Below are 27,293 nucleotides of genomic sequence, written 5' to 3'. Positions count from 1 at the left end.
CAGAAAGTACATCAAATACTGACATCAGTACTGCATGATTGGCTTGCTAGGGCTGTCCTAAAATAGCACAGACTGGGTTACTTAAACCGCAAATACTTATTTCCTCTCAACTGTGGAGGCTGGAAGTCCAATGTCGAGGTGCCAGCAGGGTTGGTGTCCTCTGAGGACTCTCTCCTTGGCTTGCAGATGGCCACACTCTTGCTATGTCTTCACATGGTCGGCCCACTGTGTACGTACACCCCTGGTGTCTTTGGGTGTGTTCAAATATCCTCCTCTTTTACTTTTTTTTTTTTTTTGAGACGGAGTCTCACTCTATCGCCGGGGCTGGAGTGCAGTGGCCGGATCTCAGCTCACTGCAAGCTCCGCCTCCCAGGTTCCCGCCATTCTCCTGCCTCAGCCTCCGGAGTAGCTGGGACTACAGGCGCCCGCCACCTCACCCGGCTAGATTTTTGTATTTTTTTAGTAGAGACGGGGTTTCACCGTGTTAGCCAGGATGGTCTCGAACTCCTGACCTCGTGATCCGCCCGTCTCGGCCTCCCAAAGTGCTGGGATTACAGGCTTGAGCCACCGCGCCCGGCTACTTATTTCTTTAATTTTTTTTTGAGACACGGTCTTATTCTGTCACCCAGGCTGGAGCACAGTGGCATGATCATAGCTCACTGCAACCTCAAACTCCTAGGTTCAAGCGATCCTCCCACCTCAGCCTCCCAAGTAGCTGAGACCATAAGCGCGTGCCACCACACCTGGCTAATTTTTTTTTCTTTTTTGAGATAGAGTTTTGCTTTTGTTGCCCAGGCTGGAGTGCAATAGCATGATCTCCGCTCACTGCAACCTCCACCTCCCAGGTTCAAGCGATTCTCCTGCCTCAGCCTCCCAAGTAGCTGGGGTTACAGGTGCCCACTACCATGCCTGGCTAATTTTTGTATTTTTTAGTAGAGACAGAGTTTCACCATGTTGGCCAGGCTGGTCTTGAATTCCTGACCTCATGATCCAACCACCTCAGCCTCCCAAAGTGCTGGGATTACAGGCATGAGCCACATTACCTGCCTGAATTTCCTCACAGGACATCAGTCAGATTGAATTAAGGCTCCTAATGTCCTCATTTCAACTTAATTTCCTCTGATAAGGTTCTATCTCCAAATAGACTCCCATTCTGAAGTACTGTAGGTTACGGCTTCAACATGAATTTGAGGCAACACAGTTCAGCCCATAACAGGCACCTCATCCCTCAGCTGTCAGAAAATAAGAGCAGATGCTCATGCTCCCTCTGTTTTTCTGCAAAAGCATTCTCCAGTAGTCTCTGGCACATAGAAAAATGTTTACTAAACACTAATTGTATGAATGAATAAATGAGTAAATGAATGTGTGAATGGATTATATCATAAGTGTAATAGGTGACAGCCTACTGAAAAATTTTAGGAGCATTCCTTGTACAAAACTTACACAGAAATTAAAAAATCAAGTTAGCTTTCTACAATGGTGGATGCCAACAAAACACATTTCCATGGAGAATATTTCATTTATATGTAGATCTTCTTCATCTCGCAAATTGACTTGTGAGGTACATGACAGTGAACGTCGTTCCAGCCCCATTCTTCTGAACGGAAACTTATTACCACACAACGCTCATCAAGGTTATTGGGTTCACCTGAGTGCCAGAATCTGAAAGGCAGATAAAGGACAGTGGTGTTTTCAAACAGTGTTTTGGGGCTGGGCACGGTGGCTCATGCCTGTAATCCCAGCACTTTGGGAGGCCAAGGCGGGCGGATCACCTGAGGTCGGGAGTTCGAGACCAGCCTGACCAATATGGAGAAACCCCATCTCTACTAAAAGTACAAAAAAAATTAACCAGGTGTGGTGGCACATGCCTGTAATCCCAGCTACTAGGGAGGCTGAGGCAGGAGAATCGCTTGAACCTGGGAGGCAGAGGTTGCGGTGAGCCGAGATTGTGCCATTGCATTCCAGCCTGGGTGACAAGAGTGAAACTCCGTCTCAAAAAACAAGAAACAGTGTTTTGGAAAAAGTTAGAGACTGGGAGACAGCTAGTGTTAAACAGTGTGAAAGTCAAGGTCACATATACCCAAACTACCTTCCCACTTCTGCTGCCACGTTTTGTAAAACCTCATGTTCAGGCAGTTTCCTCTCCACCTATGTCTCTGGTATTTCCCCTGAAAACTGTTCCCACATGACCTAGTGGCCTGTCATCTTAATCAACTCAGCATACATTGAACACCCCCCAGCAGATATCCCAGAGGATTCCTTCATTTTGGCCATCCCCATGTCCAACTGCCATAGAACTTCCAACTCACAGAGTTAAATGATTCCAAGATTTTTTTTTCCCTAGTCCCAAGTATAAATCAGGTTCTATGCACTGCTTTTGGAGTCTGAAGAACTAGGGAAATTCCCTGGATCTGCTATTTAGTCTCTGTTATTTGGTGCAAGTAATTTAATTTCCCTGATTCTCAGTTCTTCTATCTGAAAAAATGGGAACTAGAACAATGTCCCTACGTATTTGACATAATTGATATAAATGTCAAAAGTGGTAATCTGTACTAAAGTGCTTTACAGTTTGTAAAGAAATCATAAATGGCCGGGCATGGTGGCTCACGCCTATAATCTGAGCACTCTGGGAGGCCAAGGCAGGCGGATCACTTGAGGTCAGGAGTTCGAGACCAGCCTGACCAACATGGTGAAATCCGTCTCTGCTAAAATTACAAAAATTAGCCGAGCGTGGTGCCACATGCCTGTAATCCCAGCCACTCAGGAGGCTGAGGCAGGAGAATCACTTGAACCTGGGAGGCAGAGGTTGCAGTGAACCAGTCACACCACTGCTCTCCAGCCTGGGTGATGGAGTGAGAGTCTTTTTTTTTGAGACGGAGTCTTGCTCTGTCACCCAGGCTGGAGTCTGTGGCCGTATCTCAGCTCACTGCAAGCTCCACCTCCCGGGTTCATGCCATTCTCCTGCCTCAGCCTCCCAAGTAGCTGGGACTACAGGTGCTGCCACCTCGCCCGGCTAGTTTTTTGTAGTTTTTAGTAGAGACGGGGTTTCACCATGTTAGCCAGGATGGTCTCGATCTCCTGACCTCGTGATCCGCCCGTCTCGGCCTCCCAAAGTGCTGGGATTACAGGCTTGAGCCACCGCACCTGGCCGAGAGTCTTATCTAAAAAAAAAAAAAAAAAGAAAAAAAAAAGCACAACCCTTAATGTCAAATAGACCTAGTTCTATACTCACGTGACATTTTTATCGTATGGTGTCTGATCAACCCATTGGCAATGTCGCCAACCCTCTGGATCTGACAGCCCCAGAAAATAAGCAGAATTTATTTTCAGATTCTGAATGATGAAATCCTGAGGGAAGAAAATGGAAGAGTCATAGTTGATAGAGCAGGAGCACCCTCGTCTCAGACAAACACCGCCATTTTAAGTTCCAGTTCCCTTTCTTGCCTCATGCATTTCAAGGAAATCACTTCTCTTCTGACTACAAGCAGACAGAAAGAGCAGATAGTAAAACACAGATAAGACAGCTCAGGCACAGAGGGAGGTGGGGGGAAAGTCTCTTGGGTAACTGCCAAGCTTCCTTCTCATACAATGGGCCCCAGTAAAACAGTGGGCCTTAATAAGCACATTCCTTTCCCTTTGGGTGCACTAAGATAGGAAAGCTAAAAGCAGACTCGGGGGGATATGCCTGCAGCTGCAGAAAGATGTATGGGAACAGACACACAACTCTTTCTCCCAGATAAGCACAACAAAGAGACACAGAAGCAGTCCCCCAAGCCTCTGATAAACTCTCCCACCCTGAATCCTTAAAAACTCTTAGTCTGTCTGGGCCGGGTGCAGTGGCTCATGCGTGTAATCCCAGCATTTTGGGAGGCCTAGGCGGATGGCCTGCATCAGGAGGTCAGGAGATGTAGACCATCCTGGCTAACACTGTGAAACACTGTCTCTGGTAAAAAAAAAAATTGTGCGGTGGCGGGCGCCTGTAGTCCCAGCTCTTCCGGCGGAGCTTGCAGTGAGCGGAGATCTCGTCACTGCTGTCCAGCCTGGGCGACAGAGTGAGACTCTGCCTCAGAAAGAAAAAAAAAAAAAAAAACTCTTAGTCTGTAAGAGAGTGTGCCCTTGACCAAACTCAGCCAGAGGCTCCTCTCAGGTTTATTTTCTCTAAAATAAACCTGTCTTGACTGGCAGGCCGCCTTTCATATTTCTTTCCCCTTTCTTTAATTCTTACAATAGCCGGGCGCGGTGGCTCAAGCCTGTAATCCCAGCACTTTGGGAGGCCGAGACGGGGGGATCACAAGGTCAGGAGTTCGAGACCATCCTGGCTAACACGGTGAAACCCCGTCTCTACTAAAAAATACAAAAAGCTAGCCGGGCGAGGTGGCTGGCGCCTGTAGTCCCAGCTGCTTGGGAGGCTGAGGCAGGAGAATGGCATAAACCCGGGAGGCGGAGCTTGCAGTGAGCTGAGATCTGGCCACTGCACTCCAGCCTGGGCGACAGAGCAGACTCCGTCTCAAAAAAAAAAAAAAAAAAAAAAAAAAAAAAAAAAATTCTTACAATAGCCTTGGGGGGACTCAAGTTGAACAGAGTTCTTATGGCCATAGGAAGAAAAGAAGAAAAGGAGACGAGGGCCCCTGCCCAGGAGCAGAGGCCTCTGGCTGAGCAGGGCTGGATCAAAGACATCACTTGTGGGCATGATGTTTGGCACATACAGGAGCATGCTCTAGCCGTGGCCATCATAAATCCTCATGTCACACTTGCTTTCCTATTTCTTTGCTAAGTGACGGCATTCTTCAAGGCTCTGCATATTGTGAGGAAATTTCTTCCTCGCTCCTAATATAGTCTTGTAAAGGGAGTTGAATTAGTATATCTTTAGGTTTCTCTCTGCCCTCCACCCCCTATTTATTTATTTATTTATTTGAGACAAGGTCTTACTGTCACCCAGGCTGGAGTGAAGTGGCGTGATCTCAGCTCACTGAAGCCTCAACCTTTCAGACTCAAGCAATCCTCCTACCTCAGCCTCCTGTAGCTGGGATAACAGGCATCCACCACCATGGCCCGCTAAGTTTTGTATTTTTAGTAGAGATGGGGTTTCGGCCATGTTGCCCAGGCTGGTCTTGAACTCCTGGGCTAAAGCCACCCTCCTGCCTTGGCCTCCCAAACTGCTGGGATTACAGGCTTGATCCACCACACCCAGCCAGGAAAGGGTATTTTTATTTTTATTTTTGAGACAGAGTCTCATTCTGTTGCCCACATTGAAGTGCAGTGATGCAATCTCAGCTCACTGCAACCTCCACCTCCTAGGTTCAAGTTATTCTCATGCCTCAGCCCCCCGAGTGGCTGGGATTACAGGTGCCCACTACCACACCTGGCTGATCTTTGTATTTTTAGTAGAGGCAGGGTTTTGTCATGTTGGCCAGGCTTGTCTTGGCCTCATGTGATCTGCCAGGCTCGGCCTCCCAAAGTGCTGGGATTACAGGCGTGAGGCACCAAACCCAGCCCCATATCAATTCTTGATTGTCAGTTCTTGCAATTTAATTTTTTTCGCAAGTCCTCATAATATTTCTTCTCTGTGAGGCAATTAATTGTTTCTAAGTATTTCTATATAACTACATGTTATATAAATGGTTGATAACAATGCTGGTATCAACACTGAATGTAGCGGGACTTCTACTTTACTTTCAATAATGGTGGACTAAGTAATTTGGACCAAACTTCTTGGCAAAATCAACTACATAAGCTGGATGAAACACGAAAAACTTTAATGTCTCAAAAGGTCACAAAATAGTAAAAATTACCAGGTCAAGAACCCAGAGAGAATGAAAAGCAAGGAAGATGTGCCTGGAAATCATGGCCCCTTTCTCTCTAGGGAAAGTTTGCTGATCCAGAAAAGGCAGTAGAAGGGCTGAACAGCACATTCCTCCCCCGCCCCTGCAACCTCAGGATGCTAAAGTTTAAAAATTTATCTAAAAGTTTTGTGTTGTGGTGGTTTATGCCTATAATCCCAGCACTTTGGAAGGCTAAGGTGGGAAGATCGCTGAGGCCAGAAGTTTGAGACCAGCCTGGGCAATATAGTGAGACTTCATCTCTACCAAAAAATAATGAGGCCAGGCGTGGTGGCTCACACCTGTAATCCCAGCACTTTGGGAGGCCGAGGCAGGTGGATCAACTAAAGTCAGGAGTTTGAGACCATGGGGAAATCCAGTGTCTACTAAAAATACAAAAATTAGCCAGACGAGGTGGTGGGCACCTATAATCCCAGCTACTTGGGAGGCTGTCGCAGGAGAATCGCTTGAATCCAGGAGGCGGGGGTTGCAGAGAGCCAAGATTGTGCCACTGCACTCCAGCCTGGGCGACAGAGAAAGACTCCGTCTCAAAAGAAAAATAATAATAATGATAATAATAATAATAATAAACTCTGGGCTGGGAACCGTGGCTCACACCTATAATCCCAGCACTTTGGGAGGCCGAGGCAGGTGGATCACTTGAGGCCAGGAGTTCGAGACCAGCCTGGACAACATGGTGAAACCCTGTCACTACTAAAAATACAAAAGTTAGCCAGGCATAGTGGTGCATGTCTATAATCCCAACTACTTGAGTGGCTGAGGCATGAGAATCACCCGAACCTGGGAAGCAAAAGCTGCAATGAGCCGAGCTCATGCCATTGCACTCCAGCACGGGCAACAGAATGAGACTCTGTGTCCAAAAAATACAAACCCACCCCCTGCACAAAAATGAAAAACAACTTTGCATGCACACTCCAAATGGTTCAGGTCACTTTTTTTTTTCTTTTTTTGACAAGAGTTTTACTCTGTCACCCAGGCTGGAGTGCAGTGGCACCATCTCAGGTCACTGCAACCTCCGCCTCCCGGGTTCAAGTGATTCTCCTGCCTCAGCCTCCTGAGTAGCTGGGATAACAGGCGTGCATCATCACGCCTGGCTACTTTTTGTATTTTTAGGAGAGGAGGGGGTTTCAGCATGTTGGCCAGGCTGGTCTCAGGCTCGTGACCTCAGGTGATCTGCCTGCCTAGGCCTCTTAAAGTGCTGGGATTACAGGCGTGAGCCATGATGTCCAGCCACAGGTCACTTTAAAATTAAGATATTTATAATAATAATAGTAGTAGTTAAAATTAGTTATTGTTTACTATATGCCAAATATTACACCATGAGTTTGCACAAGTTACTTCATTTAAATCTTACGACTACTACTGTGAGGAAGATAGTGTTGCTGTCTCCATTTTACTAAGTCTCAGGAAACACAGATTTAGAAAGATAAAGTTGTCAAAGGTCACACAACTAATAAATAACAGAGTTCTAACTCTAGAGCCAGTATTCTTAAGCAGTACATGTTCTGTATTACAAGAAGATAGAGGTCTATAATGAAATTTTAGAAAGCCAATTTTTTTTTGTTTTGTTTTGTTTTTTTTTTTTTTTTTTGAGACGGAGTCTTGCTCTGCCGCCCAGGCTGGAGTGCAGTGGCCGGCTCTCAGCTCACTGCAAGCTCCGCCTCCCGGGTTCACGCCATTCTCCTGTCTCAGCCTCCCGAGTAGCTAGGACTACAGGCGCCCGCCTCGTCGCCCGGCTAGTTTTTTGTATTTTTTTAGTAGAGACGGGGTTTCACCGTATTAGCCAGGATGGTCTCGATCTCCTGACCTCGTGATCCGCCCGTCTCGGCCTCCCAAAGTGCTGGGATTACAGGCTTGAGCCACCACGCCCGGCCTGTTTTGTTTTTTAAGATGGAGTCTTGGTCTGTTGCCAAGGCTGAAGTGCAGTAGTGTGACCTCAGCTCAGTGCAACCTTTGCTTTCTGGGTTCAAGCGATTCTCATGCCTCAGCCTCCCGAGTAACTGGGACTACAGGTGCGCACCACCACACCTGGCTAATTTTTGTATTTTTAGTAGAGATGGAGTTTCACCATGTTGACCAAACTGGTCTTGAACTCCTGGCCTCAAGTAATCTGCCCGCCTTGGCCTCCCAACATGCTGAGATTACAGGCGTGAGCCACCACACCCAGCCATCATATATTTTGTTTTGTTTTGCTTGTTTCTTTTTGAGATGGAGTCTTGCTCTCTCACCCAGGCTGGAGTGCAGTGGCATGATCTCGGCTCACTACAACCTCTGCCTTCCAGATTCAAGCAATTCTCCTGCCTCAACCACCTCAGTATCTGGGACTACAGACATGAGCCACCTCGCCAGGCCTCAAATAATGTTGTACAAATAAGAAAATATATTTTGACATAGGTTTTCAGATTATTTTGAATGTACATGAACGTATATGAGACATTGTTAGTGGTTTGTGTACTTCCCTCCCTCTCCAATATCAATTTATCTATTCATTCTTTCATTGAACATTTAAGCAGTCTATTGTCTGCTCAGACTCTGTGCTAAGTGTGGCATAGGAAGTCAAAACAAATAAAAGTTTACAACATGGCTGGGGAGACAGGATGAACAGCACTTTTGAAAACTTTGTAGGGTTAGGAAAAAATTAGAGTCCAGAGCCAAGAAAGAGGTAAGGGTAAATAGGCAGTAAATCAGACCTCATATAGATTATGATCTGGCTTTGAATCATTTGGATATTGTAGAAATTTCAGGCCCTGAAATTGCCATAATGTACTGTAGGACTTGTGCCAAGGCATGTGGCAAAAGCAAATGAAAATACTCTTTGGGGCCGGGCGCGGTGGCTCAAGCCTGTAATCCCAGCACTTTGGGAGGCCGAGACGGGCGGATCACGAGGTCAGGAGATCCAGACCATCCTGGCTAACACGGTGAAACCCCGTCTCTACTAAAAATACAAAAAACTAGCCGGGCGAGGTGGCCGGCGCCTGTAGTCCCAGCTACTCGGGAGGCTGAGGCAGGAGAATGGCGTGAACCCGGGAGGCAGAGCTTGCAGTGAGCCGAGATCCGGCCACTGCACTCCAGCGTGGGCGACAGAGCGAGACTCCGTCTCAAAATAAAAAAAAAGAAAGAAAATACTCTTTGGAAGCGAATAATATCTTAGGCTTCCAATTTTTGTTTGTTTGTTTTTGAGACAGAGTTTCGCTTTTTCGCACAGGCTGGAGTGAAGTGGCATGATCTAGGCTTACCGCAACCTCCGCCCCCTGGGTTCAAGTGATTCTCCTGCCTCAGCCTCCTGAGTAGCTGGGATTACAGGCATGCGCCACCATGCCCAGCTAATTTTTGTGTTTTTAGTAGAGAAGGGGTTTCACCATGTTTCCCAGGCTGGTCTCGAACTCCTGACCTCACGTGATCCACCCGCCTCAACCTCCCAAAGTGCTAGAATTACAAGCATGAGCCACTGTGCCTGGCCTCCAATTATTTTTATAAATAATTTTTCAAGTACAACATCCACCACACAAGGATAATTTGAAACATACTATAGGCCAGACATGGTGTCTCAGGCCTATAATCCCAGCACTTTGGGAGACCAAGGCAGGCAGATCACCTGAGGCCAGGAGTTAGAGACTAGCCTGGACAACATGGTATAACCCCATCTTTACTAAAAATACAAAAATTAGCCAGGAGTGGTGGCATGCACCTGTAATCCCAGCAGCTCAGGAGGCTGAGTCAAAGAATCACTTGAACCCAGAAGACAGAGGTGGCAGTGAGTGGAGATTGCACCACTGCACTCCACCCTGGGGTGACAGAGAGAGACTTTGTCTCAAAAAAATAAAAAAAGAAGATCTGGGCACAGTGGCTCACGCCTGTAATCCCAGCACTTTGGGAGGCCAAGGCGGTGGATCACCTGAGGTGAGGAGCTCGAGAACAGCCTGGCCAACATGGCGAAATCTCATCTCCACTAAAAAGACAAAAATTAGCTGGGCGTGGTTGCGGGTGCCTGTAATCCCAGCAATTCGGGAGGCTGAGACAGGAGAATCGCTTGAACCCAGGAAGCGGAGATTGCAGTGAGCAGAGATCTCGCCACTGCACTCCAGCCTGTGCGATAGAACAAGACTCTGTCTCAAAGGAAAAAAAAAAAAACTGGCCGGGCACCATGGCTCACGCCTGTAATCCCAGCACTTTGGAAGGCCAAGGCGGGTGGATCACGAGGTCAGGAGTTTGAGAACAGCCTGGCCAATATGGTGAAACCCCGTCTCTACTAAAAATACAAAAATTAGCTGGGCATGATGGTGGTTGCCTGTAATCCCAGCTACTAGGGAGGCTGAGGCAGGAGAATCGCTTGAACCCTGTAGGCGGAAGTTGCAGTGAGCCGAAATTGAGCCACTGCACTCTAGCCTGGCGACAGAGCAAGAGTCCATCTCAAAAAAAAAAAAAAAAAACCGCAGCAACAACAAAAAAATAAGTGTAAGCGTTGAACATTATAAAGTTTGACAGCATATTTGAAAGAGAAACAAGATAAATTCTAGATTTGAAAAATACAGGCCGGGCGCGGTGGCTCAAGCCTGTAATCCCAGCACTTTGGGAGGCCGAGACGGGCGGATCACAAGGTCAGGAGATCGAGACCATCCTGGCTACCATGGTGAAACCCCGTCTCTACTAAAAAAATACAAAAAACTAGCTGGGCGAGGTGGCGGGCGCCTGTAGTCCCAGCTACCCGGAAGGCTGAGGCAGGAGAATAGCGTAAACCCGGGAGGCGGAGCTTGCAGTGAGCTGAGATCTGGCCACTGCACTCCAGCCTGGGCCACAGAGCCATACTCCGTCTCAAAAAAAAAAAGAAAAATACAATAACTGAATTTAGATGTTAATATATGGTTTTAATAGCAGGATTAGACATAGTTGAAAAAGATTAGTGAAGTGGAAGGGCCGGGCGCGGTGGCTCACGCCTGTAATCCCAGAACTTTAGGAGGCCCAGGCGGGCAGATCACGAGGTCAGGACATCGAGACCATCCTGGCTAACACGGTGAAACCCCGTCTCTACTAAAGATAACAAAAAATTGGCCGGGCGCGGTGGCTGAAGCCTGTAATCCCAGCACTTTGGGAGGCCGAGGCGGGCGGATCACGAGGTCAGGAGATCCAGACCACCCTGGCTAACACGGTGAAACCCCGTCTCTACTAAAAATACAAAAAACTAGCCGGGCGAGGTGGCGGCGCCTGTAGTCCCAGCTACTTGGGAGGCTGAGGCAGGAGAATGGCGTAAACCCGGGAGGCGGAGCTTGCAGTGAGCTGAGATCTGGCCACTGCACTCCAGCCTGGGTGACAGAGCAAGACTCCGTCTCAAAAAAAAAAAAAAAGATACAAAAAATTAGCCGGGCGTGGTGGCGGGTGCCTGTAGTCCCAGTTACTCAGGAGGCTGAGGCAGGAGAGTTGGTTGAACCCGAGAGACAGAGGTTGTAGAGAGCTGCAATCGTGCCACTGCACTCCAGCCTGGGCAACAGAGCAAGACTCCATATCAAAAAGAAAAACAGGCCGGGCGCGGTGGCTCAAGCCTGTAATCCCAGCACTTTGGGAGGCCGAGACGGGCGGATCACGAGGTCAGGAGATCAAGACCATCCTGGCTAACACAGTGAAACCCTGTCTCTACTAAAAAAATACAAAAAACTAGCCGGGCGAGGTGGCGGGCGCCTGTAGTCCCAGCTACTTGGAGGCTGAGGCAGGAGAATGGCGTGAACCCGGGAGGCGGAGCTTGCAGTGAGCTGAGATCTGGCCACTGCACTCCAGCCTGGCGACAGAGCGAGACTCCGTCTCAAAAAAAAAAAAAAAAAAAAAAGAAAAAAAAGAAAAACAAAGACTATCAGTTAAGAAAGGAAACAGATTAGCTGCCTGTTAGAACATACCTGCTCTTCCTTGGTGTTGATCACCACCAGATCAGCCCCCATCACAGAACAGTTACTTTGACTCTCAGTCCAAGACTGCATCACAGTAGAAATAAAGTAGCAACTAGACTGAAATGACGTCCAAAGGGTTGGGCAGCAGCTCCAATCTTCCCAAAGGAGTATAGAAGAAGAAAAAATATTAACAGAGAATTCTCCTCACATAAAGTTATAAGCTTAGCTCGCTAAGGTGTAATTAGTTTTCATCTATGGATCTCCATGGATTTTTCCAAAGCTGAACTCATTTACTGCTGTATTTACTAATCTGTAGATCATTTCACTCTATATTGGGACCAGTAAACTTCCTGCAAAGGGCCAGATAGTAAATATCTTAGGATTTGGGGGCCATACGGTCTCTGTTGCAACTACTCAAGTCTGCTACTGCAGTATGAAAGCAACAACTGGCAATATGTTACCAAAAACAAACAAAAAAAAGAATATGGCAATAAAATATCATTTACAAAAGTAGGCAGCTGGTTGAGTTTGGCCCATGCCTTAGTTTTCCAGGCCCTGCTTTAAACCCACAAAAATTATTTTAATGACAAATACTTGCCGGGCGCAGTGGCTCACACCTATAATCCCAGCACTTTGGGAGGCCAACACGGGCAGATCACGAGGTCAGGAGATGGAGACCATCCTGGCTAACACGGTGAAACCCCGTCTCTACTAAAAACGCAAAAAATTAGCCAGGTGTGGTGGCAGGCGCCTGTAGTCCCAGCAACTCGGGAAGCTGAGGCGGGGGAATGGCGTTAACCCGGGGGGGCGGAGCTTGCACTGTGAGCGCACACACAGTTTTTTGTTGTTTTTTTTGAGACGGAGTCTCGCTCTGTCGCCCAGGCTGGCGTGCAGTGGCACGATCTCCGCTCACTGCAAGCTCCGCCTCCCGGGTTCAGCCACAGCCACCCGAGTTGCTGGGACTACAGGTGCCCGCCACCACGCCCGGCTAATTTTTTTGCATTTTTTAGTAGAGACGGGGTTTCACCGTGTTAGCCAGGATGGTCTGAATCTCCTGACCTCGTGATCCGTCCACCTCGGCCACCCAAAGTGCTGGGATTACAGGCTTGAGCCACCGCGCCCGGCCCTTAATTTTGTATTTTTGATAGAGACGGGGTTTCTCCATGTTGGTCAGGCTGGTCTGGAACTCCCAACCTCAGATTATCTGCCCACCTTGGCCTCCCAAAGTGCTGGGATTACAGATGTGAGCCACCATGCCAGGTATAATTTTATTCTTATATTTATTTTTCAGTTAATTCAGAACTGCATATATTTATATCCTGTGTATATTTATTTTTCAGTTAATTCAGAACTGTATATATTTATATCCTGTGTATATTTATTTTTCAGTTAATTCAGAACTGTACAGGGAGAGGGGTGTATTTACTGTTGAACTTAGTGATTAATTGGATGTGGGGGTGAAGATGATAAGTAAAGAGAAACTGCCAAGAATGATTCTCAAGTTTTATTTTATTTTATTTTATTTTATTTTATTTTTGAGACGGAGTCTCGCTCTGTCGCCCAGGCTGGAGTGCAGTGGCCGGATCTCAGCTCACTGCAAGCTCCGCCTCCCGGGTTTACGCCATTCTCTCGCCTCAGCCTCCGAGTAGCTGGGACTACAGGCGCCCGCCACCTCGCCCGGCTAATTTTTTTGTATATTTTAGTAGAGACGGGGTTTCACCGTGTTAGCCAGGATGGTCTCGATCTCCTGACCTCGTGATCCGCCCGTCTCGGCCTCCCAAAGTGCTGGGATTACAGGCTTGAGCCACCGCGCCCGGCCGATTCTCAAGTTTTAAGCTTTAGTATTGATGGGAGCAGGAGAAAGTGAGACAGTTCTGAGGACTCTTGTTTGATACTTTAATTTTGAGGTTTTTTTTTTTTTTTTGAGACGGAGTTTCGCTTTGTCGCCTGGGCTGGAGTGCAGTGGCACGATCTCGGCTCACTGCAAGCTCCACTTCCCAGGTTCAGGCCATTCTCCTGCCTCAGCCCCCGAGTACCTGGGACTACAGATGCCTGCAACCACGCCCAACTAATTTTTTGTATTTTTAGTACAGACAGGGTTTCACCGTGTTAGCCAGGATTGTCTCAGTCTCCTGACCTCATGATCCGCCTGCCTCAGCCTCCCAAAGTGCTAGGATTACAGGCGTGAGCCACTGTGCCTGGCCTTTTTTTTTTTTTGAGACAGAGTTTCACTCTTGCTGCCCAGGCTGGAGTGCAATGGCATGATCTCAGCTCACCACACCCTCCACCTCCTGGGTCTAAGAGATTGTCCTGCCTCAGCCTCCCGAGTACCTGGAATTACAGGCATGTACCGCCACGCCCAGCTAATTTTTTTGTATTTTTAGTAGAGACAGGGTTTCTCCATGTTGGTCAGGCTAGTCTCGAACTCTCGACCTCAGGTGATCCACCCGCCACATCCTCCCAAAGTGCTGGGATTACAGGCGTAAGCCACCGCGCCCAGCCTGAGGTGTCTATATAAGACACCAAGTAGGCCGGGCGCGGTGGCTCACGCCTGTAATCCCAGCACTTTGGGAGGCCGAGACGGGCGGATCACGAGGTCAGGAGATCGAGACCATCCTGGCTAACATGGTGAAACCCCGTCTCTACTAAAAAATACAAAAAACTAGCCGGGCGACATGGCGGGCGCCTGTAGTCCCAGCTGCTTGGGAGGCTGAGGCAGGAGAATGGCGTAAACCCAGGAGGCGGAGCTTGCAGTGAGCTGAGACCGGCCACTGCACTCCAGCCTGGGCGGCAGAGCGAGACTCCGTCTCAAAAAAAAAAAAAAAAAAAGACACCAAGTAGATAAAGAGTGCAGTAGGAAAAACCAGGCCTCAGTTGATAGTTTTAGTGCTGAAGATAATAAACCATCAGACTAGGAATTTGATTAATAGCAAGGGAAGTCTTGTTGCTCATTGCAGAGTTGTACCTTCCATGTCCTTTCCTTCCATGACGCAGGTCAGGCTTGGATAATACTGTTGATACTCTTGTAACTTGGACAGCTGCTTGACAGTTTTGCTATACCTAAAATTGTGACTCACTGGGAAAGAGAAAGCAGAGTTAGTTCTCATTCTTTTTTTTTTTTTTGGAGACAGAGTCTTGTTCTGTTGCCCAGGCTGGAGTGCAGTGGCGTGATCTCAGCTCACTGCAAGCTCTGCCTCCTGGGTTCACGCCATTCTCCTGCCTCAGCCTCCCGAGTAGCTGGGACTACAGGCGCCCGCCACCACACCCCGCTGATTTTTTTTTTGTATTTTTCTTAGAGACGGGGTTTCACCGTGTTAGCCAGGATGGTCTCGATCTCCTGACCTCGTGATCTGCCCGCCTCGGCCTCCCAAAGTGGTGGGATTACAGGCGTGAGCCACTGCGCCCAGCAGTTCTCATTCTTTTAAGTGGAGCTATGTTGTGCTATACAACCTTATGCTGTGGCCGGGCACAGTGACTCACGCCTGTAATCCCAGCACTTTGGGAGGCCAAGGTGGGAGAATCACTTGAGGTCAGGAGTTCAAGACCAGCCTGGCCAACATGGTGAAACCCCGTCTCGACCAAAAATATAAAAATATAAATATATATTTTTTATATTTAAATATAAAAAACAAAATTAGCCAGCTGGCCAGGCGCAGTGGCTCACACCTATAATCCCAGTGCTTTGGGAGGCTAAGGCTGGTGGATCACTTGAGGTCAGGAGTTCGAGACCAGCCTGACCAACATGGTCTACTAAAACTACAAAAATTAGTTGGACATGGTGGCGGGCACCTGTAATCTGAGTTAGTTGGGAGGCTGAAGCAGGGGAATTGCTTGAACCCAGGAGGCGGAAGTTGCAGAGAGCCGAGATCGTACCATTGCACTCCAGCCTGGGTGACAGAGCAAGACTCCATCTTAAAAAAAACAACTAGCCAGGCGTGGTGGCAGGCGCCTGTAATCCCAGCTGTTCAAGAGGCTGAGGCAGGAGAATCACTTGAACTCGGAAGGCACAGGTTTCAGTGAGCCAAGATTGTGCCATTGCACTCCAGCTTGGGTGAAAAGAGTGAAACTCCATCTCAAAAAAAAAAACAAAACAAAAAAATAACCTTATGGCCGGACATGGTGGTTCACACCTGTAATCCCAGTACTTTGGGAGACCAAGGCAGGCAGATCACCTGAAGTCAGGAGTTCAAGACCAGCCAGGTCAACATGGTGAAACCCTGTCTCTACTAAAAATACAAAAATTAGGTGGGCATGGTGACACATGCCTGTAATCCCAGCTACAGCTACAGGAGTCTGAGGCAGGAGAATCACTTGAACCTGGGAGGTGGAGGTTGCAGTGAGCAGAGACTGTGCCATTGCACTCCAGCCTGGGCAACAGAGTGAGACTTTGTCTCAAAAAAAAAAAAAAAAAAAAAGGCCGGGTGCAGTGAATCCAACCAATTTCAGAGGCCAAGGTGGGCAGATCACGAGGTCAGGAGTTCAAGACCAGCCTGACTGGCATGGTGAAACCCTTTCTCTACTAAAAATACAAAAATTAGCCAGGCATGGTGGTGCATGCCTGTAATCCCAGCTACTCAGGAGGCTGAGGCAGGAGAATTGCTTGAACCTGGGAGGCGAAGGTTGCAGTGAGCCAAGATCACGCCACTGCACTCCAGCCTAGCAACAGAACGAGACTCCATCTCAAAAATAGTAATAATAGGCCAGGCATGGTGGCTCATGCCTGCAATCCCAGCACTTTGGGAGACTGAGGCGGGCGGATCACGAGGTCAGGAGATCGAGACTATCCTGGCTAACACGGTGAAACCCCATCTCTACTAAAAATACAAAAAATTAGCCGGACGTGGTGGCGGGCGCCTGTGGTCCCAGCTACTTGGGAGGCTGAGGCAGGAGAATAGCACGAACCTGGGAGGCATAGCTTGCAGTGAGCTGAGATCGAGCCACTGCACTCCAGCCTGGGTGACAGAGCGAGACTCTATCTCAAAAAAATAAGAAGAAGAAGAATAAATAATGGGCCAGGCGTGGTGGCTCATGCCTGTAATCCCAGCACTTTGGAAGGCCGAGGCAGGCGGATCGCAAGGTCAGGGGATCGAGACCATCCTGGCTAACATGGTGAAACCCCGTCTCTACTAAAAATACAAAACAGTAGCTGGGCGTGGTGGCAGGTGCCTGTAGTCCCAGCTACTCAGGAGGCTGAGGTGGGAGAATGGCATGAACCCGGGAGGCTGAGCTTGCAGTGAGCTGAGATCCCGCCACTGTACTCCAGCCTGGGCGACAGAGCAAGACTCCATCTCAAAAAAGAATAATAATAATAATAAAAATAATAAATAATAATAAAATAGCCTTATGCTATTACAAAGTCTGCAATGCCTCTCTCATCCCATTTCAAGCCATACTGTTCTTTTCTCATGCTTCTTTCTCTGCAGGCCCAGTAAAAAATATGTCGTCAACCCTTTCTTCTATTAATTTATCTTGTTTGTGTATAAGTTTGCATGTGTATATGTCTTGGTCTCCCCCTACTATAACATACAGTCTAGTGAAGGAATTTCATTGTATTCATGCTATATACCCAGCACCTAGAAAAGTGGCCTGCTCATGGTAGGTGTTCGGTAAGCATTTGTTGATTACTAGGTAACAGCATCTAATTCTATTAATCCTGAAATATCACAGGTCTTTTGGTTTTTCTAAAGTTTTCTGATGGCTGTAACTGTAAGTAAACCATTGGGGTCAAATTAAATTTAAGGTAAAACCTAACCTTTTGGAGACATTTAGACATCTTTCACTAAAAATGATCTCTTTTGTTCACTGGCATGCACATAGAGCAAGATCTGACTTTTCACTTATCCTCACTTAATTCTTTATTCATGCATTTCATCATTCTGATTTTGAGACTAAACCTAGTCAAACTCTTCTATTTTCTCTTAATTTATGTCTGTAAGTTCTTGCATGTCTTCTTTCCTCTCAAATAATTAAATAACCATCTTGTATTAGTCCGTTTTTGCATTGCTATAAAGGAATACCTGAGACTTGGTAATTTATAAAGAAAAGCCATTTTACTGGCTCACAGTTCTGCAGATTGTACAGTAAGCATGGTGCCAGCATCTGCTCACCTTCTGGTGAGGCCTCAGGAAGCTTTCAGTCATAGTGGAAGGCAAAGCAGGACCCGGCATATCACATGGCAAGAGAGGGTGCAAGAGAGAGTGAGGGGGAGGTGCAGATCTCACCCAAACTCAGAGCAAGAACTCACTCATTCCTTCGAGGAGGGCACCAAGCCATTCATGAGGGATCCACCTGCATGACTCAAAACCTCCTGCCAAGGCCCCACCTCCAACATCGGGGATTTCAAATTTCAAGGGATAGTTGTCGCTTCCAAATTTCAAATTTTCAACAGGAGACTTGGAAGGGACAACTATCCCCACCATATCACATCTTTAAGCCCTTTTGTCTCTTGCCCTTTGTTATAAAAAGCAAAGCAAAGTTTAACCTTAGTAATAATTCTGCTTGTTAGGGTTCCATTGAAAACTGTGAGATGTATTTACAACTAGAAAGAAACTGAAGACTGTATCATCAACACATTTTTACTTGACATAGGAAGTCATTGTATTCAGTAACTTCCTCACAGATGTTTCATTTCTGTTTCTAATCATAATATTAGATAATAGAGCACATGTTGATACCCAAATAGTAAACGAGAGAGTTGGGAAATTTCTCAGGTGTCACAAAAATATAAAACTTGGCAAAGGGAGTAGCAATTAAATAATAGTTTACTTTGTTTATTCTTCCATTGTATCACTGTATAAACTTTTTTTTTTTTTTTCTTTTGAGACAGGTTCTCTCTGTCACCCAGATTGGAGTACAGTGCTAAGACTGTGGCTCACTGCAGCCTCAACTTCCTGGGCTCAAGCGATCCTCCTGCCTCAACCTCCTGAGTACCTGGGACCACAGGCACGTGCCACCAAGCCAAGTTGTATTTTTTATTTTTTATAGAGACAGTGTCTCACTCTGTTGCCCAGGCTGGTCTTGAACTCCTGTCCTCAAGCAATCCTCCCACCTCAGCCTCTCAAAGTGCTGGGATTACAAGTGTGAGCCACTGCCTGGCCATATGAACAATTTTTCCTGTCATATTGGGAAGAATCTCAGGTGAACATTAAAACCCCACAGTAGGCCGGGCGCGGTGGCTCAAGCCTGTAATCCCAGCACTTTGGGAGGCCGAGACGGGCGGATCACGAGGTCAGGAGATCGAGACCATCCTGGCGAACACGGTGAAACCCCGTCTCTACTAAAAAATACAAAAAACTAGCCGGGCGAGGTGGCGGGCGCCTGTAGTCCCAGCTACTCGGGAGGCTGAGGCAGAAGAATGGCGTAAACCCAGGAGGCGGAGCTTGCAGTGAGCCGAGATCCGGCCACTGCACTCCAGCCTGGGCGGCAGAGCGAGACTCCGTCGCAAAAAAAAAAAAAAAAAAAAAAAAACCCCACAGTAATACAATTACAGCATCATAGAAAGAATAATAGTTATGTTCCCAATAGAGACTTTTTTTATTTTTATTTATTTATTTATTTTATTTTTATTTTATTTTATTTTTTGAGATGGAGTCTCGCTCTGTCGCCCAGGCTGGAGTGCAGTGGCCGGTTCTCAGCTCACTGCAAGCTCCGCCTTCCGGGTTTACGCCATTCTCCTGCCTCAGCCTCCAAGTAGCTGGGACTACAGTCGCCCGCCACCTCGCCTGGCTAGGTTTTTTTTGTATTTTTTAGTAGAGACGGGGTTTCACGGTGTTAGCCAGGATGGTCTCGATCTCCTGACCTCGTGATCCGCCCGTCTCGGCCTCCCAAAGTACTGGGATTACAAGCTTGAGCCACCGCGCCCGGCCTTTATTTTTTTTTTTGAGACGGAGTCTCGCTCTGTCGCCCAGGCTGGAGTGCAGTGGCCGGATCTCAGCTCACTGCAAGCTCCTCCTCCCGGGTTCACGCCATTCTCCTGCCTCAGCCTCCCGAGTAGCTGGGACTACAGGCGCCCACCACCTCACCCGGCTAATTTTTTATATTTTTTTAGTAGAGACGGGGTTTCACCGTGTTAGCCAGGATGGTCTCGATCTCCTGACCTCGTGATCCGCCCGTCTTGGCCTCCCAAAGTGCTGGGATTACAGGCTTGAGCCACCGCGCCCGGCCCGAGACTTTTTTTTAAAACAAAGGAGCAGATCAACTAGATGGTACCTACCATCAGCACTCCCATCAAAGTGGAGTTATTGTTATAGAATGAATTGCGTCCTCCCCAAGCTCCTATGTGGAAGCCCTAAGGTCCAATTTGTGGTATTTGAAGATAGAGCCTTTGGGAGGAAATCAGGTTTAGATGAGGTGATGAGGGGGGTTCTCATGTTGAGATGAGTACTCTCATAAGAAGAAACCGTGGCCGGGCGAGGTGGCTCAAGCCTGTAATCCCAGCACTTTGGGAGGCCGAGACGGGCGGATCACGAGGTCAAGAGATTGAGACCACCCTGGCTAACATGGTGAAACCCCGTCTCTACTAAAAAATACAAAAAATTAGCCGGCGAGGTGGCGGGCACCTGTAGTCCCAGTTACTCGGAGGCTGAGGCAGGAGAATGGCGTAAACCCAGCAGGCGGAGCTTGCAGTGAGCTGAGATCCGGCCACTGCACTCCAGCCTGGGCGACAGAGCGAGACTCCGTCTCAAAAAAAAAAAAAAAGAAGAAGAAACCGTGAAGAGCTAGCACTCCCTCCATCATGTGAGGACACAGCAGGAGGGCATCACCTGTAAGCCAGGAAGAGGGACCTCACCAGACACAACCATCCTCATGTCATCCTCATGTCAGACTTCCAGCCTCCAGAACCATCGGAAAATACATTTCTGTTTTTTAACGCACTCAGTCTATGGGTTTTTTTGTTTCTGTTTGTTTTTTCTGTTTTGTTTTGTTTTGAGACAGAGTCTTACTCTGTCACCCAGGCTGGAGTGCAGTGGCGCGATCGCAGCTCACTGCAACCTCTGCCTCCTGGGTTCAAGTGAGTCTCCTATCTCAGCTTCCCAAGTAGCTGAGATTACAGGCGTGAGCCACTGCGCCCAGCTAATTTTGGTATTTTTAGTAGAGACAGGGTTTTACCGTATGGTCCAAGCTGGTCTTGAACTCCTGACCTCAGGTGATCTGCCTGCCTCGACCTCCCGAAGTGCTGGGATTATAGGCGTGAGCTACCACGCCCAGTCTATGGTATTTTGTTACGGCAGCCCAAGCTGACCAAGACAGTTATGATCACATTTGGAAAATGCAACTAAAACCCGGCAAAGAAACCTGGAAGTACAGACAATTATCCAAAATAATGAATAATAGTAATAACTTATTTTATGAAAAACATGGCCTTCTCAGTTAGGGTTGCCATTTTATGTCTAGAAAGGGGAAACTGTTTCTTCAGGAAATCTATAGAATGTGACTGGGAAAAGGACCAAGAGATGACTGCACTCCAGCCAAGAACTTACCCACAGAACTCACAGTGAAACAGACACAGAGGAGCAAGATGGATACGACTGCCACAGACCAGACCTTCAACTGGAACCACCAGACTCCTTTCTCTGTCAGATCAGCAAGACAAATGCATAGTCATAATCTCCACTGCCGAAGACCCAGGAAGCCAGAGTCCCAAAAATCTTAGAACAACAAAATCAGGCTATGATCAAAACTAATTAAAACAGAAAAAATGTGAAAGCAAGAAGAGATTACAGAAATTCTCTCAGAACAATGACCAGTTAGTACCCTGGAACCCAAGACAAATCCAGGCAAAACTCATTCAGAGTAAACTGTACTTTCCAATTGCCTACTCTCTTTACCTTTGAATCGCACAGCCTTGACCTCAAACTTCCAGGCTTAAGTGGTCCTCCTGCCTCAGTCTCTGAGTAGCTGGGACTTTAGGCATGTGCTTGCATGCCTGACCAAATTCATTTTCCTTTAAGGCCTTCTAGGCCCGAGTTGTTTTTTTTGTTTTTTGTTTTTTTTTTTTCTTTCATCTTTCCCTGACCCAGTATCTTGGGTCCATACCTATTTCTATACTGAAATTATTATTATGTATGAAAAGCTGTCTATTTCTTCTTCCAAAGTCATCCCTATCACCTCAATGCCTGTTTCCCACTCCATCCTGCTGCTACTACCTTCCCTAGAACTGAGAAGATGAATGCTCACCTCGGTCTTGAGGCTCTTCCTCAGGCACCATTGTGTGTGCACACCCTTTGGACTTCCTCTATCAGGAGGTGCAGAAGCTCTTGTATCACTTTCCCTAAAGATGTGACTTTGGGGGGTCTGGTTCTTTCAAACAAGCCAAGCCCTTAGATCCTTCTTCGCCTACTCTTGCAAAGGAAAAGATGTGACTTAGGAGACTTTCTGCAGTGAGCTAAAGCTTTCAATTTAAAACATACATCATGTTCAGAAATAAGGAAACACAAACAAGGAAATTGAGAAATACATCAAAAACAGTTCATGGCTGTTCAGGTCTAATTTTTTTTTGTAGACAGGGTCTCACTCTGCCACCCAGGCTGGAGTGCAGTGGTGCAATCTTGGCTTACTGCAACCTCTGCTTCATGGGTTCAAGCAATTCTCCCGCCTCAGCCTCCCGAGCAGCTGGGACTATAGGCATGCGCCACCATGCCCAGCTAATTTTTGTATTTTTAGTAGAGAAGGGATTTCACCATATTGGCCAGGCTGGTCTTGAACTCCTGACCTCCTGCCGTTGCACTCCAGCCTGGGCAACAAGAGCAAGACTCCATCTCAAAAAAAAAATTTTAAAATAAAAGCCTCGGCCGGGCGCGGTGGCTCAAGCCTGTAATCCCAGCACTTTGGGAGGCCGAGACGGGCGGATCACGAGGTCAGGAGATCGAGACCATCCTGGCTAACACGGTGAAACCCCGTCTCTACTAAAAAATACAAAAAAATTAGCCGGGCGAGGTGGCGGGCGCCTGTAGTCCCAGCTACTCGGGAGGCTGAGGCAGGAGAATGGCGTGAACCCGGGAGGTGGAGCTTGCAGTGAGCTGAGATCCGGCCACTGCACTCCAGCCTGGGCGGCAGAGCCAGACTCCGTCTCAAAAAATAAAAAAAATAAAAAAAATAAAAGCCTCTTTCTTTTGTAAATTGCCCAGTCTCAGATGTCTTTATCAGCAGTGTGAAAATGGACTAATACAGCCTCCCAAAGTCCTGGGGTCACCGTTGTGAGCCACCACGTGCCCGGCCACTGCTGAGTAATCTTAATTAGAGAAAATCCATTATAGCCTGTGCTACTCAAATGGAGATGTTTGATTGAAGGATGGTTACAACTACTGGTGAAACAGACACTGAGAAATAAATAACCTAGGTATTCCAGAATCTTCCCAGAATTCAACTGAGATTTAATTGTAGAGTAGTGAGAAAAAAGTTTTGAGTTAGCAGCCGTCCATTGAGCTATTTTAGGACCCAGACCAATGAGATCCTTTCTAAGCTATATACCTGCTGAAAAAACTTAAAGTCCAGTTTGGTCTCTTGTCTACCTCCCACTTACAGTTCCCCAAACATCCCTCTGCCCCTGCCTCAGGGGCTCTCCCTGTTGCATTCCTCTGTCTTGGATTAAAATGTAGAGTGTGAGGGTATTCCTTTGAATATACAACGCTAAGAAGAAAGGAGCAAAGGCAAAAATGAGAAAAATAATTTAAAATAAAACAAATTATAAAAGCAGAACAAATGACAAATCATTTTCTCAAAATAAAAGCAGAATTGCATGTAGGCCCAGGTCAGGTGTGGACATTCCAGCAGAATGCTATGAGGATGACCAGAGTATTGCAAAAGCGGCAGCTAAAGAGGACAAATCTAGATAAGAATTGGTAGATGGTTTGCTGACTTCCTCTTCTCCTGGTTGGTGAGGGAGGGAGTCCCACCCTAGGGTTATGGGATGGCTGAACACACAACACTCAACACTGGACAGATAAGACTGACAGCAGGTTAGCTGCATGTACTCACGGCCTGAGGCAGGAGGGCACCATGCACCATGCAGGGTCAGACAGAGATTGCTCTTGGGAGAAGGGTGACTGTGGGAGGCAGGATCTGCTGTAACAAGAGGGTGAGGTGGCCCCTTGGTTCCTGAGGGAGGATGGGATTGGCTTCTTTTTTTTTTTTTTTTGAGGCGGAGTCTCGCTCTGTCGCCCAGACTGGAGTGCAGTGGCCAGATCTCAGCTCACTGCAAGCTCCGCCCCCCGGGTTTACGCCATTCTCCTGCCTCAGCCTCCCGAGTAGCTGGGACTACAGGCGCCCGCCACCTCGCCCGGCTAGTTTTTGTATTTTTAGTAGAGACGGGGTTTCACCGTGTTAGCCAGGATGGTCTCGATCTCCTGACCTTGTGATCCGCCCGTCTCGGCTTCCCAAAGTGCTGGGATTACAGGCTTGAGCCACCGCGCCCGGCCTGGATTGGCTTCTTTAAAGAGTTTTGTGGCCGGGCGCGGTGGCTCAAGCCTGTAATCCCAGCACTTTGGGAGGCCGAGACGGGCGGATCACGAGGTCAGGAGATCGAGACCATCCTGGCTAACACGGTGAAACCCCGTCTCTACTAAAAATACAAAAAACTAGCCGGGCGAGGTGGCGGGCGCCTGTAGTCCCAGCTGCTTGGGAGGCTGAGGCAGGAGAATGGCGTGAACCCGGGAGGCGGAGCTTGCAGTAAGCCGAGATTGCGCCACTGCACTCCAGCCTGGGCGACAGAGCGAGACTCCGCCTCAAAAAAAAAAAAAAAAAGAATTTTGTGACTGGGCGTAGTGGCTCCCGCCTATAATCTCAGCACTTTGGGAGGCTGAGGTGAGCAGACTGCTTCAGGCCAGGAGCTCACGACCAGCCTGCCCAACATAGTGAAACCCCATCTCTACTTAAAATACAAAAAATTAGCCAAGCATGGTGGCTCACGTCTGTAATTTCAGCTGCTCAGGAGGCTAAGGCATGAGAATCGCTGGAATCTGGGAGGCAGAGATTGCAGTGAGCCATGATCACACCACTGCACTCCAGCCTGGGTGACAGAGTGAGACTCTGTCTCATCAAAAAAAAAAAAAAAGAAAGAAAGAAAGAAAGAAAAAAAAAAAAGATTTTGTGAGCCTTCAGGGAAGTGAAATCTATTAGCTTGAAGACCAGGTGGAGTGCAGCTGGCTCAGCTGAGATGGAAACTGAGTGGGAAACAGAAACACTGTTTTGTTTTGTTTTTTTGAGATGGAGTCTCGCTCAGGTCACCCAGGCTGGAGTGCAGTGGCGAAATCTTGGCTCACTGCAAGCTCTGCCTCCCGGGTTCAAGTGATTCTCCTGCCTCAGTCTCCCGAGTAGCTGGGATTACAGGCATGTGCCACCACGACTGGCTAATTTTGTATTTTTCATAGAGACGGGGTTTTACCATGTTGGTCAGACTGGTCTTGAACTCCCAACCTCAGGTGATCTGCCCGCCTCAGCCTCCCAAAGTGCTGGGATTACAGGCGTGAGCCACCACGCCCGGCCGTTTTGTTTTGTTTTGTTTTGTTTTTGAGACAGGGTATCAGTCTGTTGCCCAGGCTGAAGTGCAGTGGCATGACCTTCACTCACTGTAGCCTTGACCTCCTGGGCTCTAGTGATCCTCCCACCTCAGCCTCCCAAGTAACTGGGACTATAGGTACACGTCACTACACCTGGGTATCTTTTACATTTTTTGTAGAGACAGGGTCTCGCTATGTTATTTCCCAGGCTGATCTCAAACACCTGGGCTCAGGTGATCCTCCCGCTTTGGTCTCCCAAAGTGCTGGGATTACAGTGTAGACCAGTGTGCCTGGCCAGTGATGCTCTTTTAACATGACTACCCAGTGTTTGGAATCAGGACATGACATCAGTTAGGTTTTGCTGTATAATCAATTAACTTAAAACTTAAAATACACAGCTATTCAATTAGTTCATAGTTCCGAAAGTCAGCAATTTGGGCGAAACTCCACTGGATGATTCTGGTTTGGATAAGATCGGTTCCATCTCAGCTGAGCTCACTCTGCAATAAGCTGGTGGGCTGGCTGGGGCTGGCTGATTCACATCTCTTTTTGGTCTGTCATCCTCTAGTGGATTAGCCTGGATTTACGTACATTGTGGCAGGAGGATTCCAAGAGTATTAAAAAAAACAAGCCCTATTGCGTACATGCTTTTAAAAACCTATGTGCCAGGAAATCACCAAATCATTCCAATTATAACATTAAAAGACTACCAGTCTCTTCCACTTAAAACATTATTGGCTGGGCACAGTGGCTTATGCCTGTAATCCCAGCACTCTGTGGGGCAAAGGCGGGAGAATTACTTGAGGCCTGGGCAACATAGTAAGACCTTCTCTCTACAAAAATAATACAAAAATTAGCCAGGCATGGTAGCATGTACCTGTAGTCCCAACTACTCAAAGGGCTGAGGTGGGAGGATCACCTGAGCCTGGGAGGTCAGGACTGCAGTGAGCTACGAACAAGCCACTGTGCTCCAGCCTGAGTGACAGTGAGACCCTATCTCTAAAATAAAATAAAAACCAAAATGTAGGCCGGGCGCGGTGGCTCAAGCCTGTAATCCCAGCACTCTGGGAGGCCGAGACGGGCGGATCACGAGGTCAGGAGATCGAGACCATCCTGGGGAACACGGCGAAACCCCGTCTCTACTAAAAATACAAAAAACTAGCCGGGCGAGGTGGCTGGTGCCTGTAGTCCCAGCTACTCGGGAGGCTGAGGCAGGAGAATGGCGTAAACCCGGGAGGCGGAGCTTGCAGTGAGCTGAGATCCTGCCACTGCACTCCAGTCCGGGCGACAGAGCGAGACTCCGCCTCAAAAAAAAAAAAAAAATACAAAAATTAGCTTAGTGTGGTGGCAGGAGCTTGTAATCCCAGCTACTCAGGAGGCTGAAGCAAGAGAATCACCGGAACCCAGGAGGCAGAGGTTGCAATGAGCCGAGTTTGCACCACTGCACTCCAGCCTGGGTGACAGAGCAAGACTCCGTCTCAAAAGAAAGGTGGAAAGAAGAAACCAATGAGAAAAGCAGTCTTTAGGGTTTAGGATTCTATTTTATAGCTAGCCAGGTGGAGGTTTGGAGGGGAGATTGGGCTTGCATAAGAGGAAGTTAGTGGTCAGACCATGCAGGGTGAAGTTAGAGTTCAGAACTTATCCAACAGCAGAAAGAGCCATTAAAGGCACTAAAGCAATGTGGTGAAAGGATCAGATTATATTTTATTTATTTATTTATTTTTTTGAGACAAAGTCAACAGAGGAAGACTTCATCTCAGAAAAAAAAAAAAAAAAAAGTCCAACTTTGAATGTATTGTTTGCAGAGGATGAAGTGGCAAAAGAGACAAATAAGGATATCCAGAGAAATAGGAGGAAAAGTGAGTTCAGGCTATTGTTGTTGTTGTTATTATTATTATTATTATTTTCTGAGATGGAGTCTCACTCTGTTGCCAGGCTGAAGTGCAGTGGCGTGATCTCGGCTCACTGCAACCTCCACCTACCAGGTTCAAGTGATTCTCCCACCTCAGTCTAGCCAGTAGCTGGGACTATAGGCACACACCACCACGCCCAGCTAATTTTTGTATCTTTAGTAGAGATGA

The 27,293-nt window shown here is 47.6% G+C and overlaps 1 protein-coding gene across 2 annotated transcripts; it reads right to left on the bottom strand.

The window, feature by feature from the left end:
- Positions 1-913: 913 nt before the first annotated feature.
- On the bottom strand, positions 914-23,837 carry CLEC4C (C-type lectin domain family 4 member C). 2 transcript variants are annotated; one of them, XM_033222937.1, is made up of 7 exons: positions 23,693-23,837; positions 21,893-22,051; positions 21,196-21,288; positions 14,682-14,792; positions 11,726-11,871; positions 3,233-3,348; positions 914-1,662 (listed from the first exon to the last, which is right to left on the bottom strand). In XM_033222937.1, the coding sequence occupies exons 2-7, from the start codon at positions 21,921-21,923 to the stop codon at positions 1,521-1,523; spliced, it is 639 nt and encodes a 212-aa protein (XP_033078828.1). In that variant the 5' UTR covers positions 21,924-22,051; positions 23,693-23,837; the 3' UTR covers positions 914-1,520. The 2 variants fall into 2 exon arrangements, with proteins under 2 accessions (XP_033078828.1, XP_033078827.1); XM_033222936.1 differs by lacking the exon at positions 23,693-23,837 and having other exon boundaries at positions 21,893-22,156.
- Positions 23,838-27,293: the final 3,456 nt, after the last annotated feature.

This window comes from Trachypithecus francoisi, unplaced genomic scaffold, assembly GCF_009764315.1.
Source record: "Trachypithecus francoisi isolate TF-2019V2 unplaced genomic scaffold, Tfra_2.0 Lachesis_group11, whole genome shotgun sequence".
NCBI classification, from domain to species: domain Eukaryota; kingdom Metazoa; phylum Chordata; class Mammalia; order Primates; family Cercopithecidae; genus Trachypithecus; species Trachypithecus francoisi.
The sequence above is the reverse complement of the archived record's forward strand: the minus strand, read 5'-3'. Positions and strand labels throughout refer to the sequence as shown.

Coding starts and splice junctions, on each gene's coding strand:
- CLEC4C (XM_033222937.1), bottom strand. CDS start 21,923: ATGGTGCCTGAGGAAGAGCCTCAAGACCGAG. Junction 21,289..21,892: donor GGAAGAGCCTCAAGACCGAG/GTGAGCATTCAT, acceptor CTGATCTGACAG/AGAAAGGAGTCTGGTGGTTC. Junction 1,663..3,232: donor CCATACGATAAAAATGTCAC/GTGAGTATAGAA, acceptor TCTGCCTTTCAG/ATTCTGGCACTCAGGTGAAC.